The 19,455-nt window shown below is 37.5% G+C and overlaps 1 protein-coding gene across 25 annotated transcripts in view; it reads left to right on the top strand.

The window, feature by feature from the left end:
* The window catches only part of SNAP91 (synaptosome associated protein 91), a 155,604-nt gene that overhangs the window by 55,480 nt on the left and 80,669 nt on the right, over positions 1-19,455 (top strand). For 18 of the 25 annotated variants that reach the window (XM_065888564.1, XM_065888568.1, XM_065888566.1 and 15 more), the window contains 4 exons: positions 1,459-1,552; positions 3,218-3,329; positions 11,331-11,437; positions 15,447-15,488. In XM_065888564.1, coding sequence (XP_065744636.1) covers positions 1,459-1,552; positions 3,218-3,329; positions 11,331-11,437; positions 15,447-15,488 — 355 coding nt within the window. The remainder of the gene's footprint in view (positions 1-1,458; positions 1,553-3,217; positions 3,330-11,330; positions 11,438-15,446; positions 15,489-19,455) is intronic. The other 7 variants (XM_065888573.1, XM_065888575.1, XM_065888580.1 and 4 more) reach the window with 1 other exon arrangement.

The raw sequence follows: 19,455 nt of genomic DNA on the forward strand, positions 1-19,455 counted from the left end.
TTAAACAAGTTTCATTTAAAAGAACATGGCTGTAGTCGACAATAGTTATTTCATTGTGTTTTGATTGAGGTGAAACTGAACTGTATGTGTGTGTGGAGATCTGTCACAGATTTGGAGAACAGATAACACTGTCCAACTGTTATACATGCACACACACAAACACATGAAAACACACCATATCTGAACTAATTATTAATACTAACCATTGATTAGGAAAATCTCATTGATACAGACTCCTTGCATGTTTAATTCATAATTGCTATTTATTTCCCTCTAAATAGATGTTTGAGTTTAATCAAAAGTGTTCAGCTGTAGATCTGTGCAAATCTTGTATCCATTCCTAATTTGAAATAATGGCAACATATTGTACAAAGTTTAATATTTTAGTCTCAAGAATTCACACAAAGAGATATAACTGTGTTTTCTGATAGCTGACCTCAACTTAGCTTTGAACGACTTTTTTTTTTATCATGGTAGTGAAAAATATAAACTTGCCTATTCAAAATAAACTAGTTTCTTGTGGGTGAAGATTTTATAAAATTAAGGTTTGAGTTCATCCCCATCTCATTAGAGATGATTCTAGTTGCTATGCCTTCCTCTGACTTCTTACATGGCCCTGGGCAGCCGTGGCTGATGTTCCGAGCTGGACTGTGACCTCTCCACGATATGTCCACAGCCTTCTTAGAAACTTCTGCACCGCTGAGTGGCACATAAGGGCACTTTGGGATGCTTTCCCTACCGTTGAGGTGGGAGAGACCGAAAGCTGCCATTATCAGCGCAGTCGTGTCAGCTGGGCATTTTCCTCAAATGTTTCACTCCTGCTGCTTCTTGACCATCTCTGGATACAGGAGCTCCCTAAGAGGCCTGTGGGTGGGTGCAGGCTTCAGTACCCCTTACGATGCACCCTTTAGTGCTAACCTCCAGTCACGTTCTCTACAGCTGGTTAAACTCAGCTCTTTTTGACCAAAATGCAAATCAGAATGCCTTTTTCTTCACTTGATGCTTAATAGTATAAATTCTGTTCCCAGTCCTACAGGTTTTGAAGACTTCCAAGACATGTTTTCTCTCTCTCTCTCTCTCAAAAACAAACAAACTGGGGTTTAGGAAACCTAGATTTTTAATACTACTATTTCTAGATTTTTAATACTACTAAATCTATAGTAATACTACTATAGATTTAGAAAAATCCATTCATAAATTCAGCTGGCCTCTTTTATCCAGACCACATTGCTTTCTTCCTGAGGGCAGTGCATAGAAAGCACGGCCTTTGTGGTTAAGGAATGCATGTGGGTGAGAAGGAGTATAGAGAAGGGACCCAGCCAAAGCCTCTTCACATCTCAGAATCATCCCAGGAGATTAACGAGGAAATAGGAGGAAAACAGTTTGGAACAATGCATGTGGTCTCAAATTTTCCACATACAAGTAAGTCTTACCTTTTTGGTTTTTGTTAAATTGTAGGGCTGATGGTGTCATGAGGATAATGGCTCCTGAGAAACTACTGAAGAGTATGCCCATACTACAGGGACAGATTGATGCACTGCTGGAATTCGACGTACGTACCTCACCAGAAAATGCTTCTTACACAATCATGCTGCCTTTTATTTGAAGGTGGGCTACAGATAAGGAATTTCCTCAGGAGACAGATTTAGGTCTCCCTCATATAGTTGAATTAGGTGAACACTTAGTTTAGGCCATCAGTGAGGAATAGAGGATTTTGGTTGTCCAGATTGTCAGAGAAGTTTACAGGTGTTGACTTGAGTCATGGAAAACTACGAGTGGTGCATTCTTGGATCCCCATGTTCAGAGCAGGATGGTGGCCTCCTGTTGTGTTTGACAGAATAAAGTAGCTGCAAAACATACGTTCAGGCAGCTAAATACCCCAGCCTACTATTAGAAACTATTTTATACAGTCTGTTTAAATGGCACCATCCATGGAAGAGAATTATTTTTGTTTTGTCATGGTCCTTCTTCCTGCCAATACCAACGTGGCTTGTCTCTTAAAACCAAACTTGTATCTTGACTGTGATGGTGGATACACTAACTTACACATGCGATAAGATGATGTAGAACTAAACATACACACAACAGGTAAAACGGGAAATCTGAGTAAGATGGGTGGATTGTATTGATATCAGTATCCTGGTTGTGACATTGTAATATAATTTTGCAAGATTTTACCTCTGGGAGAAACTGGTAAGTAGTACATGGGAATCTCTGTATTTTTCACAGTTTCATGTGGATTTGCAGTTATTTCAAACTAAAAATTTTAATTGATGAAACATACCTGATTTGTGAAAATAAAATGTTCTGCCCTGTAGGAAGATTCTTAACTCACATTGTTATCTTTCCTCTGTTTTGGTGGTTGCCTAAAACAAAGATTTTCCTCAAATATTAGTAACTAACATCTCTGTTAAGATTATGGTTTCGTCTATCCTGGTCACAACACCCAACTCCTGTGAAATTTCATTTAAAGCAGCAAACCATCTTACTGTTTTTTTTTTTTTTCCATCTTACTGTTTTTTGACAGATTTGACAGTAAGGACATCACTAGGTATATATGGAATTGCTTCTCTTCACTTTTTCTCTTATTATTCATTTTTCTTTGTTTTCCTTACCCTTAATGTTGGTACTGTCTTACTTAAAGGAGAAAAGAAGTCAGAAAAGGAAAAAGAGCAGAGCGTGAGGAGTTGTGAGCAAGGACTGGGAAATGGAGAGAAATCATTCTTCTTTGTGCTAGTGATTAGAGTATTTGCTGGGTGGGCGAATACTGTGAGTCTCCAGAACTATTTTCGGGGTAGCCGGCTAAGGTATGTTTTCCCTGTGCTAGGCTTCCTCTCTGAGTCACTGCAGGCCCCTGGAGCCTGAACCCTTCCACAGAGATCGTTACCCAGGGGAAGGAGAAGAATGTAATATGGCATAGTAAAAGCAACAGGAGTTCAGGTGTTCAAAAGTTGGGTTTGATTTATCTGTGGGTCATTAATCCCATAGAATGTATGTATGTCTTTTAATTGATAGGACTAACTTCACTGACTTAAATTGAAGCAAAAAAAAAGAGGCAATCCAGTTTTTGATATTGGTAGTGTTACTCGAAGAGTTATGCAGCATTTGGTGAATATGAATGAATTTCTGTCATCATTTGAGACTTCTCAACATGCTCTGAGAAAAATTGTCGTTTGATGATCTGCAGTTAACTTATGGAATTTTCATCTGTTTCTAGGTACATCCAAATGAACTAACAAATGGTGTCATAAATGCTGCATTCATGCTTCTTTTCAAGGACCTTATCAAACTTTTTGCGTGCTACAATGATGGAGTTATTAATTTACTTGGTAGGTAGAACTGCTGCATGGTGTCTGTGAAGAGAGACTGTATCAGAATGCAAAGATTTGGGTGCTACAGACTTCATAAAAATCTAAATACACGGCTCATTCAGGTCACATTTCTGTGTGTGTTCTTAGGTCGAGATTAAGTGCAGGGAATGGAAAGCTTTCTAGGTATTTTCAGCAGAAAGAGATTTCATACAGGGATTTTGATGCTTACAAAATTTTGGAATGACCGAAGGAGCAGGTTCTAGGCTTTGCCTCTTGGAATAAGTCCCATAACAATACATAACTGTTCCACTGTGCTGACAGCTACCTCTGATGCCTGCCCTGGAGGTGCTCCTATTTTGATGTAGTTCCATACATCTCACTATCTTTCATTTGCCATAAAGTGAAAATCAGATAGATACACTGCTTGACGTTTGGCCTACAGTAAAAGATTTCTTTCTACTGACAAGGTCACCCCTTTCTGGGATATAATGATTCAGCAAACCACTTCCACCTAGTGCCAGTCTGAGAAAACATCTCTAAACCAAGCTTGAATTATATTTTTCCCGCTGTCAGCTGGTCATAGGGATCTCCCAGGGGCTATAGGCATGATTGGAGGGAGAAGTAGCCGTCCAGAAGATGTAGGTATGCTGGGAGTATGAGCCACCCGTTCATACAACCTACATGGGTATTCAGGCGCTGCTCGAGGCTGATCGCTTATATTTTACCACCTCCATTTGATGATGGAGTATATTCTTGCGCTTGTCTAGCTTTATGGTTTGGTATATAAGATATCGCTTGAGGTCTTATGATCACTTGGTATTCTCTGGTCAGAACTTCAGTCTCTAGAAGCAAGCCTAGAGCAGTTTTTCCAAAGGAGATCAGTTACTATCTGAAAAAGAAATGGCCCTGCTCCAAAGCGCTAGAGGCTTCTGTTGTATTTTCCTATTGGCACGTGCCAGAGTTGTCCTGCAGCATTTGGATCTGCTGTAGACACTTGCAGCGCCTTTAGCTTTGCAGGAACAAAGGCCCGAGTGGCCCCAGGTTGGAGCAGTTGCAGAGTCTTCCTTGAGCTGGGCCCTGCTTCCATCTGACACCATACACCGATACTCTGTTTAGAGCAGCACATACACATGTTGTCTATGCTACCTCCAAAACCGAAAAAAGCTCGGCAAAACTTTCGCCTGCATTTTCGTTACAGAGAGTGCAAGGTGAAGCAATGTGTCTTTCAGATGGAGGGGACCTTCGGACCCGCAGAAACTTCATCGTTGTAGCAGGTCCCTGGGCTTTCATAGATTCTCTCTCCTTCCCCTTGACCTGCCTCTGACTTATTAGGCACCTAGCATACCTGAAATTCTTTCCCACCAGCCACAGTCAACCTGATGTCAAGTGATATCCAATGACATTATGACAACCAGAGAGGTTAATATACTTGAAATAAGACAGTGACCATGTACTGGCATCCCTGCCAGATGAAAGAAAACTGCTTCTGATGGGCTGTGTTTACTGGGGTAGATAGAAGAGAACTTGCTAGTTTGATAGATGCTGATCACATGTCAGCAACTGTGCTGATTTTATGCTGGAAAGGAGGACACATCTGGATCTCTACAAGTAAGAATCATCACCTGATTAAGTTTCCAGTAACCTACAGTTCATCTCTAAGATTCACTCATCTTTTGCACAAACCAGGTATGCAAGTTAACTGGGAATATGATGGAATTGCTACCCTGTATCTTTGTAGAGATCATGAAACTGATGTGGAGATCCTGCTAGGTTTAAAGTATTTCTGTGTATTTCAAAGTATTTCATCTATGTATTCAGGAAACTGGGCAAATAGCCACTCATAGTTTCATGCATCCACTGGATCTAATTTTTTTTAAATCTCCTAATCCCCAGAAAGCCTCCACTCAGATCGGTAGAAAATATAGTGACATTTTGGATCCCCAGAGACTAGCATTGGCTTAGAGTCTGTGTCCCTGAAAATTCTGGGTATGTCCCCTTTCCCATGTGTGTAGTCACTCTGGTAAGTGTCCTTTGCAGAAGAGTAGGAATAGATGCTTTTGGCTGTGTTTCAAGGCTCTTACTCAAGAATATCTGGATGGCTTATTAAAATTGAGGTTGCTGGATGCTAACTCAGAGTTTCTAATTCAGTAGGTCTGGGGTAGGGCCTGAGAATTTGCATATCTAGTGAGGGCCTGGATGGTGCTGGGTTTGGGGGACTACAGTTTGGGAACCACTGTGCTAGATCCACTTCCGGATGTTCAGGCCAGCATTTTTTTTTTTTTAACATCTTTATTGGAGTATAATTGCTTTACAATGGTGTGTTAGTTTCTGCTTTATAACAAAGTGAATCAGCTATACATATGCATATATCTCCTCCCTCTTGTGTTTCCCTCCCACCCTCCCTATCCCACCCCTCTAGGTGGTCACAAAGCACCGAGCTGATCTCCCTGTGCTATGCGGCTGCTTCCCACTAGCTGTCTATTTTACATTTGATAGTGTAGATATGTCCATGCTACTCTCTCACTTTGTCCCAGCTTACCCTTCCCACTCCCTGTGTCCTCAAGTCCATTCTCTACATCTGTGTCTTTATTCCTGTCCTGCCCCTAGGTTCATCAGAACCTTTTTTTCTTAGATTCCATATGTATGTGTTAACGTACAGTATTTGCCTTTCTCTTTCTGACTTACTTCACTCTGTATGACAGTCTCTAGGTCCATCCACCTCACTACAAATAACTCAATTTCGTTTCTTTTTATGGCTGAGTAATATTCCGTTGTATATATGTGCCACATCTTTATCTATTCATCGGGTCGATGGACACTTAGGTTGCTTCCACCTCCTGGCTATACGGGCCAGCATTTTCAATCGGTGCTTCTTGGCATGTTCACGCAAATTGGTGAATTATCAGTGACATCAGAAGAACGAACGTAATGGTCCTTCTTTACTGCTCAGAACCTTTAGAATTTATTTAAATTCTCTAGATTTTTATCAATTAGGATTGCCCCATTCAGCAGGAAAAAATTACAGGACGTCTCGTTCAGTTTGTATTCAGATCAACATGAGTAACTTTTTTAGTATTAGTAAGTCCCATGGAATATCTGGGACCTACTTAAGCTAAAAATTATTTTTTACAATTTAAATTTAACTCAGTGTCTTGTATTTTATCTGGCATCCCGACTGCCGACATGGATTTGCACAGTCTTACACTTCTTTTAGCGTGTATGTTTTTTTCCTCTTGAGTCAGGCTTTGTACCTGTCTCCTGAGGACATGCTGGATTGCTGGGTTCTAAATCTCATTCTAGGTATTGAAGCAGTTGGCAAGGGGAAGGGAGTAAGAAGTAGAGGGACAGAGCACGAGGAGAATTTTTTGCTTGTTTGTTTGTTTTGTTTTTTGCGGTATGCGGGCCTCCCACTAACGTGGCCTCTCCCGCCGCGGAGCACATGCTCCGGATGCACAGGCCCAGCGGCCATGGCCCATGGACCCAGCCGCTCCGCGGCATATGGGACCCTCCCGGACCGGGGCACGAACCCGTGTCCCCTGCATCGGCAGGCGGACTCTCAACCACTGCGCCACCAGGGAAGCCCATGAGGAGAATTTTTATTCCCTCATGGAAGGTGGGTTGATTACAGGATCTCCAAGCAACGCAGGACCAGCCTCTTCAGACTGAGAAAGAAAAGCTTTTCCAACGAGGGTAGCTCATTTTGGTTTGAATCTACCCAAGTACTTTCCTTTCCAGTTTTCTTTTTCAATAAGAGTCCTAACTTTCGCAAAGGAGACCATGTTGAAGCTTGAAATTTAACTTGCCCACATACATTATAATTCAGCAACTCACAAGACTAGCCTCTCTGACTTTGGCGATGACAGCCCTGTGTCTGTAGGGATAAGATTATTTTAGGGCAGCTTGGAGTACCACAGTCTGACTGGAGCCTTGAGCCAGTCATTTTAAATCCTGTGTTGTCGTTTTCCTTTTTAAGCTCTCCAGTGGAGTCGGGAGCAGCCGTCCACCCCACAGTTCCATCTGCCTTGTTCTCGTCATGGTCTATCCCAGCAGCTGCTTATTCTGATAAGCTCCATTCTATGTGCTTATTTCAGAAAACCACAGGTCATAATTTAAGTCATTATTTTGCTCCTGTGCCGCACAGATTCCAAGAATCCCATTCTCCACTAGTTGCCGGTGGTCATCATAGCCTTCACATTCATTCAGTTATCTATCTAATCCCAGATTCCTCCCTTTGACGTTTTCGAGGGTCTGATTTCTACAGCCTCTTCAGCCACCAAATACTGCGTCTAATGCGAGAAACAGAAACCACTCTACGTATTCTAAGTAGAAAGGGATTCAAAACAAGGGGTTAGGTCTTCATTTAATTATGGGAAGCCTACAGGAACTGGTTCTGGTCTCGGCCTCCTGAGATGCTCCTGAAGTAACCAGTTCTTGTGCTCTAGGGAAGCTACTGCTTGTGAGGCCAGTACTTGAAAGTAGGCTGAAAAATCTCGGCTGCCTTACAACACTAGGGAGCTGGAGAAGGGACACTTGAAGCTATAATCCAGGGAATCAGGTCAAGTGGCTGTGACTGTGACAGTTATTCCCTAAAGCCCAGGAAAGCTGGAGGGTGACAGTGAAATGCTGTGAAGGGTAGCTCACCCTCCAAGGATCTTATCACTTGCCATAGGAAACAGCTGTTCAGGTACAGGAAGCCTGCTGCTTCGGCCTCAGTTTCACCTTCCAGATCGCCCACAGGTCTGTCTAATGTGCGGAACTAAATCTGCATCCAGATCCCTGGCTTCTCATGAGTCTAGAAAAAGATAGAATGGAATTGGGCGAGCCAGTCACCAACGTCGAATACAGTGCCCTGGGAGGTTTTGCCTTTCCTGGGGAGAGATTCCTGCCCGTGGTGTGTAGTTCAAAACCCCATCACCTTTATTTCGCATGAGGGAGTTTGGTGGCAAGCCAAGTAAGGTAGACTTTTCCATTCGCTTTTGCTGGCTGACCTTAATCTTCTTTACAACTCATAAATGTGAGCTTTTGCTAAAGTTCATGTCCAGCCATCTGCTGTTTTGCTATCTCTGTGTATTCTTCACTGGGAAACTTATCGTTTCCATTATGAGGAGTCTCACGTCTATGCTTTCAGTCCTTCCCTTCCTCCTGAGCTTCAGTTTTGCACGTCTGCTTATTTGTCGACACTTAAATATTGTGTTCTTACCTCAAGCTTTGAGTTGCCCACTGACTAAAATCTGTGCCAGCCAGAAATGAAGTTCTGTTGATTCATTCTCATCCTCTCTCCCCAGCGTACCCCCGCTTCATCCCCACTTCTGCTTCATGAACGCTGGACTTAATGCCTTTACCATTGATTTAGCAATTAAAGATGTTAAGTCATGTGACTCTCCTCTGTTATTGTCTTGAACACTCCTTAAGTGCTGCCCTGCTTTACTTTATGTTGACTTTACAGATGGAGTGTATTAAGCATGCATTTTCTCCTTATATTAAAATAATAAACATTCCATGTATTTTTTTATTTCATTTAATTTGAAAAAGAGAGTCTCTTGCCTAAGATTAGGAGCAGAAAAGGAGAAGAGTTGTACCTTTTCATATTAGAGACCTAACCTTTCAGAAGTGGTAGTTGTACATTCTGGCCTCACGACACTGTGGTGTTGAGTGGCCTTCATTCAGCATTGTCAAATTGCTCTTGTAAAAGTAACACTCTAGAGAAGTATACGCAGTATCCCGGGTGGTTTGAGACAGGTCTGTTTTTTGTTTGTTTACTAACCAAGCTCTAGGAATTAACTTTATATATATATCATGGGTGAGTCTCAGTCAAGGACTTCATGACCAGTTCTCTACATCTAATGTTGGAATCAACAGTGGTGCAAATCTTAGCAAACATTTTATCACTGTAATGAAACTCTGGCGCATGAATAAGAAGATGCTTCCCTTACTGGCTAGTGGTCGTTAGTAATAGCTTACATGCAAGGTCTCAGTTTGTCTCACAGGGATGAGATACCTTTTCATCTGGTTCTTTTCCTCGGACAGTTATTCTGCAAAAGCCAGTACTAATATGACAAGGGAATTTGTCAACACTTTATAAAGATTCACGTTACAAATGTCAATATTTGATCATTTCAGATACTGAAAATCAACATGTTATCTTTATTATGAAAGAAAGAGACTCATTTCTGGGTGACCCATCCCCTCTGTTAAAAGTGTTAATTTCTCTGGTCTCTTAAGCGGGTGAGGGAACTTCCCAGCTTTGCACTGATCAGTACATGTTCCTTTTCTGTGTCATTACCACTGTTACAGAAACACTTAGGAGATTATAACCTAAAACCATCATTATTGAAAACTCTTTTGTTGCTGAATCCTAAATTACCACAAAAGATACAGACAACTTAAAAAGCATCCAGAGGAGACAAAAAAACACGGCTTAAGATTTTGATGCATTGGTTCTAAGAGGAGATTGAGATTATTCAGTTTGATTTCTCTTCTTGTGTTATCCCTGAAGATCTGATTCAAAGAAATAAACTTGTAGTAAAGAAAAGTAATTTAGACACTTGGAAGAAATTGTTTATGTGAAGATTGCTTAAAAAGCAAGAAAGGTGTGTTTTACCAGAATAAGTCCTAATTTTCAAAGGTTTAAACTGAAAAGATCTGTTCCCCTATAACACCATATTTCTGTCTCTAGCTTAGAAGACAGGGTGGGTGGACAAAGAAAGTATACTTAAATTTGGCCATTTTTTAAAAGACCCACTTTCCTCTCGAATCCTAACAACTAGAATACATTATGTGTTTGTTTTCTTGATCTTTTTACTTCCCTTGAATACCCTACAGGGGAGGTGCATGTTAAAAGTAAAATTACCGAAAAACTGTCAACAGAAGGTAATGAGTAGCTACCCTCAATAATTAGTTCTTTGTGTAATTATATATTATTAAACCTTTCATGAGAAAATTAAAAATACTTTTGAGGTAGTAAAATTACATGCCGAATGAAATCCAGAACTTTCAAATGTGAGAGAGCATAAAAATAGCATATGTTTAACCATGTGCAAATATGAAATAATGAAGATACTGAGCCATCAGTTATGATCCAGGGTTGCCAGGGAGCTATTGTAGACACTGGCCGACTGTGTCTCCATCCGCAGTGTTAGTAATTTTTGACTGAATGAATGGATGAATGACTGGCTGGGGAAAGCACTGTTAAAATGCTAGTTTTCTTCAAAACATGTATGGAGAAAAATACACTCTCATACTACACTTATAATTCATAATTCTAGTCTTGGGAAGCAGAAGAGAGCAGCAAAAGGACCCTTTGTTTTTCTGTCTAGAAAGCTAAAAGTTGAGAAAATACCCTCTCATACTACAATTATAATTCATAATTCCAGTCTTGGGAGGCAGAAGAGAGCAGCAAAAGGACCCTTTGTTTTTCTGTCTAGAAAGCTAAAAGCTGAGAAAGACGATACGATTATGGACTAGAAGGGACGAAACTCCACTATTTTATAACAAAAAGACATAATGTTTGAAAGAAATAGTTGATGACCAGTAAAAGCAAGTATCACTTATATGGAGTGTAGACAATTTCAAGAATTCTTTAATTCAGGGAAGTTTATAGATTATTGCTTTATAATATATAGATTATTGCTTTATAGTGAACTATTAAGAAAATAAGGATGCTGTAGGGTGCAGTTTTAACTTTTGAGATTGTTATCAGTAAGAATTTGATGCTATTTTCTGAAACAGAATATTACGCTATATGTATCATGAAGTATACCTGTTATGACAATTAATATATTCTTCTACTTTAACTGTATTTTCGTTATTTAAATTGTTTCATGTGAGACATCTTAGAACATAACACCTTTCCTAAACTACTCAGACCTCACTTGTTTAGGTGTTCTTAATATTTCCCATAAGTTTTAGTGCCAAGTGTTTTGATTCAGACATTAAAGTTGTTAAGTAGTTGTATCAATGTAAGCTTAGAAGAAGATTGAATATAATACACTTTCCGAAATGCTTATCTGTCTCTTCTAGAAAAGTTTTTTGAAATGAAGAAAGGACAATGTAAAGATGCTCTAGAAATTTACAAACGATTTCTAACTAGGATGACACGAGTGTCTGAATTTCTCAAAGTTGCAGAGGTAAGTAATATTAACACATGTATCTGGAGTAAACAGTAGAGTTCATAATCTGGCAAGACATTCTGCCACAGAGTCACAGGTTATTAGGGTTGGTAGTGGCCTTGGAAGACATTTCATCCAGCTTCTCAGCCAGAGCTGTGCTCTGCACTCTTGCTTTTCAATCAGAAGATCATCCTGTGTCCAAATAAAAGTTTCATGGATAATGAGCTCACAGCTTTGCAAGGTGGTGGTCTGTCCCTCCATCTCACCTCATGGCTGTCCTTGATTTTGAGAAAGTGCTTCCTTTGTATTGAACTGTAGAAAAAAGCCCTTAGAAAAGTCTGTCCATTGTTCTTAGTGTGTAAACGATAAACCCTGACTTTTCTTACTGTGTCAAAATGATTTCAATACAAAGGAAAAAAGAAAACAAAGTATAGTTAATTTTATAAAGTTTATAAATTGTGTCTTAAGGATGTCTCTTTATACGTAATCACAATAACTGTGTAACCATACAGTTGTTGTTCCTGAGGTTATCTGTAAATTGGTGTCTTCTCTTATGAAATCCAATGATTGACTCATAGTGGAAATTATGACATTTTATTACATTCCTTTGTCAGGGTGACAAATGGGTTCTTATCTTGCTTGTCAACTAACTGATTGCTAGGGCTGACTGAAGTGTTTTGCGGGAAGGGTTCTGAAGCTCACCAGCAAAGCATAAAATGCTGTGGACGTGGGACATTCATGCCATGTTTTTGCTGTTCTTGCCATTTTCAGAATGTAGCACAAGAACAGGCATTTTATACACATAGTTTCAAAAGCACTCTAGTCCAAGCATTATTCTTCAAATTTCATTTATTCACAGGAGTGCTAATTGTCATATGTAAATTCCAAGACCAAAATAATCTTGCAAAATACTGTCTCTCGAGCTTAGATCCATACAGTTTATAATCAGAATTTGCTAAAAAAAAAATCAATATGGGAAACAAAAGGTAAAGATTAGCTTAATAAACTACATATACATTAAAGCATGTTCATGTATATTTCCATGGGTTTATTGATGTTGGTGGCCTTTAAGGAAGGATAGAATTGCTTGAAACTTTTGCTGCTACACAAGTTTTATTTTTTGTATTTGATATGATTTTCCCATGGTTCAACTGTAATTATCAGTGTAATCTAGCAAAATTTGCCTAATTTCTTTCTGTGAGAGGATCAGTTATACCTAAACACTCAGGGCAGAAGATTATTTCACTGTTCGATTAATTCCTGATGCACACTCTTCCCAGTGTTCCCATCTGATGTTGTGTATATCGAAAAAGTAAAGAGCTGGACGTGTTACAATTTGGGGGTAAATATTTCTCTAATCAACCTAATAAGGCTGGGCTCAAGGTCTCCTTGAGAAAAAGGGTGCTTATATATCAGTTCCTTCTATTCTTACATGTAAAATTTTACTTTGTGTCTCTTGATAACCTCGTGTTATCACAGGCCCATTTCAGGCTGCTGAGAAGGAGATATACAGAAATTAGATGTCACTTTGAGAGTTTGTCTTTAAACAACATAATAATCAATATTTTAATTTTGTTCAAACATTATGACTAAGACTTCTTATAGAATGGATACTAATTTACAAAATTACTTTTAATAGAATAAACATTAATCACAATGGGTTAACCATTAGTGTTTTCTTTCACATTTAAATCGCATCGTTCATAATTTAAACATTAACTATTTGGATACCAGTGTCGAATGGTTTGGTTATGATTGGTAAATACAGAAAAATTTCAACAAATATACGAAGCTTCTCTTTTCTACCAAGCAGTGCTTGTGTGGTGTACATATGTATGGACTCCTACCCAATAAGCTACCCTGTTGTTAATACCATTTGCCTGAAGAATGTGCAGATGACTTGCAAGAATGTTGTTTCTAAAATACAACTCTATATATAGGCTATATGGCAAATGTTAACATTAAATTTCCCATCGTATTAAAAGAAATGTGGAGTAATTGAATAATTCCTATGGATATATTCAAATTTTGCAGAGGAATTGCTTAAAGTACAGAAAACTTCCTGTGCTTTGAATTTTTATACTGAAGTCTCCTAAAGCAGGCAACTGAAACTTTGAAAATGGTTATTTTACAAGTAATAGGCGTGTCTGCTAAACGCACTTACCTTTTATAGAACTAAATTATTCTTAGTTTGCTATTCCAAGGTAAATACCAACTCATTGGAGTTACGTCTCCCAGAATACTTGCAGACAGAAAGTGATGAGATTTTTGTAGTACAATCGCACTTCATCCTCCAACTTCATTGTGATTCAGAAGTTCAGGACAGTAAGAATAGCAATGTAAAGGAAGAATTCCTTTAACAGAGTTACCCACTTCATAGAATCGAATCACCTTTTAAGGAGGTGATTCCAATATTAGGGACCCATAATGCTTTAATTTAAAAAACACTGACTTCATTCATATTCATATTTATTTTAATGGATCATCTCAAGAGGTATTGAAATATGGAAGTAAATAGAATGAAGTTGCCTTAATTTATAATTTCCATACTTTGAAAGAATGTGAGTTTAGGGCAGACATAAGGCAGCCCCCAGCAAAGAATTATCATCCCAAAATGTCAATAGGGCCAAGGCTGAGAAACGCTGCTTTATTTTGTATTTTTTTTTAACATCTTTATTGGAGTATAATTGCTTTACAATGGTGTGTTAGTTTCTGCTTTATAACAAAGTAAATCAGCTATACATATACATATATCCCCATATCTCTTCCCTGTTGCGTCTCCCTACGCTGCTTTAGATATAGAAAAGGCAAAGGAAAGAAGTTAGCTCAGCATTTGACACACAAGTGGACTTGCCCCTCTCTAGTTTGCCTTATTGTCTTTCAGGAGCCGACACTTAGGCTTCCTGTATTTGCTTCCACATTTCCATCAGCATAATGAAGCACTTCATTTCTCACAGAGAGACTTGGGTTAACCCGCTTTGTTTCTTTAAGCCTCAATTTCATCATTTATATAGAATGAGAGAATGAAGTTATGATTTGTATTTTTCCCCAGCTTTTTATTTTGAATAATTGTCAAACCTACAAAAGAGTTGATAAGCTTGTATAGTGAACACCTGTGTACTCTCTTCATTGATTCACCTTTATTAATATATTCCCGTATTTGCAGTCTTGATAGCACTTTCTTTTTCTGCCCCTCCCTCCCTCCCTTCTCTTCCTTCCCCAAGCTACCAAAATTTAAAATTCACATTTGCTTTTATCTAGTAATTCCACTTCTACAAATGTGTCCTACAGATGTGTCCACACAGGTGCAAAGTGATGTGTGCAGCATTGCTTGCAATGGCAAGGGATTGCACGCAACTTAAATGTTCGTTAATAGGTGACTTGTTAAATAAATTGTAAGACAAGGAAGCTGTTTAAAAATGAGGAAATTCTGTATATTAATATGGATATAGTTCCAAGATGTATTGTTAAATGAAAAGTATAATCCCAGTGTATATAGTACACCATTATTGTATAATAATGTGGGAAATAACTATGTATTTATGGATTTACTATTTCCTTGGATATGCATAAAGAAACTCTGGAAGGATACATCTTGGATGTCACAGTGGTTCTCTCTGTGTGAGGAAGGGTGGAAACTACACCCTGAACAAGTTACTAAAATTCAGTGAACATTCCCTGTCCAGAGGACTGACTGGGCATAATGAACAATTTAAATTTAGTCGAAGCATTTAAAAAAAATTTTAGTTGCCATTAACCATGGAGGAAACCTTTTACACTTCAGTTTCCTAAGTTCTTTTTTCAGGTTCTAGCAAAATTCTGCACATTTGTTATACCTATATTGCCAAAATCATTGCTCTTATATTGAGTGGAAAACTCCACAAAAAGCACATATTCAAAGTGAGATTGATATATATAATAATTATTATTTTATACCAAGATTGAGCTGTGGTTTTAACTAATTCTATAGGTGATCTGAGAAATTAATTTTTTAAAACCTATTAAGTAACTTTTTTTTAATCCGCAGCAAGTTGGCATTGATAAAGGTGACATTCCTGACCTCACACAGGTAAGTGATTCTCTGAGTGAAAAATTCAGTATGCATGAAATTATTAATCCATAGTTTACCATAAATGGTCTTACCTAGGGCAGAGGCTTATAAGCATTTAATGCATTTTTGAATGTAGGCCAACCACCTTTCTTGGAAATCATTCTAACTTACTCTTTCTTTTTTAGCTATTAAATATATTTCTGGAGATAATATGAATATTTTCCTAATCTTATAAAATCGTTTCCTCTTTAAAGGCAACGGTATTTAATTATTGAGCTCGTTTTTTTCATTCTTAAACTTGAATCAAACGGAAGCCTTGAAAAATGTTTAAAAAGTGTTTTATCCATGAAACGTGACTATTCATAGGCATGTAATCAGAACATTTGAACTGTTCTTCCTGCTTCTTCTCCTAGTTTTCAACATGTCCCAGGGATGGAGGAGGGGCACGAATAGCGAGAACACTGATGTCGTAGTTCTACTGTTCGATACACTTGATTTTTGTCTCCCCTGTGAAGGGGAGGAATTTCTGTATACAAAAGAACCTTTTTAAAAAAAATAGTAGTGGTAGATGAGTGATTTTCTGGGGACTATCTAGGAAGCAAAAACAATAGTAGAGCTTCCTTATCAATCCTTTTATCTGTTAAGAGGGTACATTGTATGGCTCCTTGGATTTAGAATCAAGATCATTCACATGTGCAGAATTACTGTAGGACCTTTCTCATAATTGGCAGGAACTATTTTTGTTTAATCAACTTGTCATTCTGCTACGGTAAATTTCTGTTCCAAACATGTTCTTTAACTAGAAATAGATGATAGGAGAGAGTTAAGAACTGCTACCCTATATACCAGTAATGAATATATGAGTTTTCTGTCTTTGCAGATAAAAAGAAGTTATTGTAATTGAAGAAAATTGTCATAATGAAAGGTTACCCATTTTTAAGAGTATCAAAATGTGTTTAATAATATATTATCTTTATTATCCCTTAAAATGTTTCTATATTTAAATGTTAACCTTAAATTTTTATTAAAAATTAGGGAAACCCAAAGTAATGGTCTCTGTATTGAGACCATTATTATTATTATTAAAATACCAATTAAATACCAAGAATTCTTCATAAATAAAATTCACAGAACAATTCAGAAAATGATGGCATTGTATTTTTTTATTTAAAAGTTGGTGGAAAGTGCCTTCTAATAGACAGAATATTAGTATAAAATATTTTTGCTACTATGAGAAAATAGTGTTCTTTGATTAGGTGCATACCTAAATAAGATATTGGTATCATCTTGGATATGGCTAAAAATTGTGTGCATAAAATACTATTAAAATTTCTTTATTAGATTATAATCTAATAAAGATTTATTAATTTTGTACCACTGTAATAAAAAGCAAAGAAAATCACTGTGCTTTCATTTTAAATTATTTAATTATTTACATTATTAACATTTACATTGCAGTTTAAAAAAATAACCCAACTACATGTTAACCTAAAAAATGTAGATATTTAAATATTTAACTCAATGAATAGCTTTTAGAAATGGTAAATCATCTTTATTTCTACTGTACAGACTGCTCTCACCATGGAACAGAAGTAAAACTAGTCATGTTGTTAGAGAGGCTGGCAGGTTAAGAAGAAAATAGGTCCTCATTTATCTCAGTTTGGGCAGAGTCTGAAGGGAGATTAAAAAAAGGTTTAAAAGGATACTTAAATACCTTTCTGTTTTTAAAATTAGAAAATTATAGCATATCATTGACAGATTTACATACTTGGCTTTAATTTTTAATGATACTGTTATATTCATTACAGTTTATATAATCTTCTCTTAAGAAGTCCAGAGGCATAATATTTTATGTAATGATGTATGTTCTGTGTTGTTATAATCTGGGGAACAGAGACCCATCCTTAAAGAAGATAAAATCTTACTCTGGGTCTAGTAGAAAGCAATTCTGTGGTAGAGATTCATTAGACACTGGTAACATTCTATCCTCTGCTTTTGTTATGACTTGAAGAGCCACGTAGACTTCAGTATTAACATTTATTTTGAAATTATCTCCTTATAAAAAAAATCCTCTAGTTCATTTCTCCAGTGTATATTTAAATCTCAATTCAAAAGTTTTGTGTGCTTCTGAAATTTCTTAATAAGTTACTTAATTGTGATTTCTGTTGGGTTCATGAGCAGCAGAGCTAAACACACTCCCTAATTTTTATTTAGAACCCTTCCACAGGTCTCATTGGAGGCTTGTCATTGAGCTGGGGTTTTAGACCCACTGTGACAGTCTGGTCAGACAGAAACTGGAATGTGAGCTGTTCTAGGGTTAGTCCTTCAGATAGTGTTAGACAAGAACTAATCTGGAGATGGGTCAGAAATGCCAGGTAGTGTGGACTCTGTTTGAGACCTGTGAGATTGGGTTCTACTCTCTGCCAGGCTTCTCTGTGGCTGCCATGGCCACTGAATCTAGCCGTGGCGATGGACAAAAATAGCCAGCAAGGAAGAGGATTAAAGAGATGATGGGGACCAGAAGGGCTACCTATTGACTGGGAGTAGGGAAAGGCTGCTCCTCACTGAGAAAGGATTAGAATTCCTCTTGCAGCAAGATGAAACAGAGGGATTGAATGGATGTCTTTCTGGTTAGAAAATGTACAGTAAATACCAGTGTGGTCATCTGTAGCCCTTTTTAAATTGTGCATATAATATCATCATAAAAGCATTTTAAATGATTTATAAATACCAGTGAAAAACCTTGTTAAACACTCAGAAGTACTGTATTGAATAAGAAGTGAATATGATATCAGAACTGAAATATTCCTCCTCAGCACTTTCCAATGGTTTCTTAGATCTAATAATCAAAAAATTTGAATGACCTTTTGGTTGCTTTTTATTTCCATTTGTTTTTAATGGTGCTTTAGGATCTAAAGCATCTGAATTGTAGATGGATGCTTCCTTTTTGATCCTGTGCTCACAATCAGCTATGAATTTGTTTCAAGAAAAGGATTTTCAAAATATTATTTCCTGTTTGGTGTGTGTGCATGTGTTCCGAATTTAATATATCTCCGTTTATGAAAAACATCTTAGGTTTTGATGTCAGGAATTCTGGTTGATCTGAAAACTACTGGTAAAGAAAAGTCTCCTTTTAAAGACTGTACCACTGATGAATCGGTAACCATGATATATCACTGTCATTTATTAGTCACAAGCTGCCTCTTGTTCTTTGGGTTGGTATTTTCACCTGATTGGTCTGTTGACTTCAGCAGTATTTAAACTAAGCAACTAAAGATACTGCTAATTATACTAAAGTTCCTTTTACAGCAGCAGAGGCATTCTCAAAGTTTTGCCCCTTGGAAATTTGAGACAGTTTTCATTTTTGTCTGCTGCATGCCAGGATGTGCTCAGTGCCATAGAGCTCAGAAGGCCAATATTCCTACACCCAATGAACTTTACTATCAAAGTAGTTTTTTTCCCTCCAAAAATGTTTGAAGAGTTTATTTCTGTTAGATTTCACATGTCCTAATAAGAGATATAAATGATGAAGCATTTTTAAACTTCTAAGCTAAAATGCTCCAAAGTTAATTTTATGTGCAATGCATTGCAAAACAACACCTCTTAAAGTCAGTTTTGTAGTCTGTGTTCTTGGTCACATTTCTCTCAACTATTGTGATTTTAGTGACTACTACTTTATTTTTTTCTTAAATTACTAAGAAACTTTACAAAAAGAATGAAATTGAAAACTATCATCCTGTTTTTGGTTTTTTTGTTTTACATAATCAAGAAACTATATAGGAAAAAATACTACTTCTTTTGTTATCCCATACTGTTCTCTATTTTATAACTATAAATAGCATTTCTTTAAACAGGTTTAGCACAGAATCACATTTCATTTACCTTGCATTTAATATTCAGAGCACCTAAGTCTTCCAACTGGAGAGAGGTTCTATGGCATGATATATTTTTCCTTACTGTGATCCCAATGAAAAGAATGGAAACC

Source organism: Phocoena phocoena, chromosome 12 (genome assembly GCF_963924675.1).
Source record: "Phocoena phocoena chromosome 12, mPhoPho1.1, whole genome shotgun sequence".
NCBI classification, from domain to species: domain Eukaryota; kingdom Metazoa; phylum Chordata; class Mammalia; order Artiodactyla; family Phocoenidae; genus Phocoena; species Phocoena phocoena.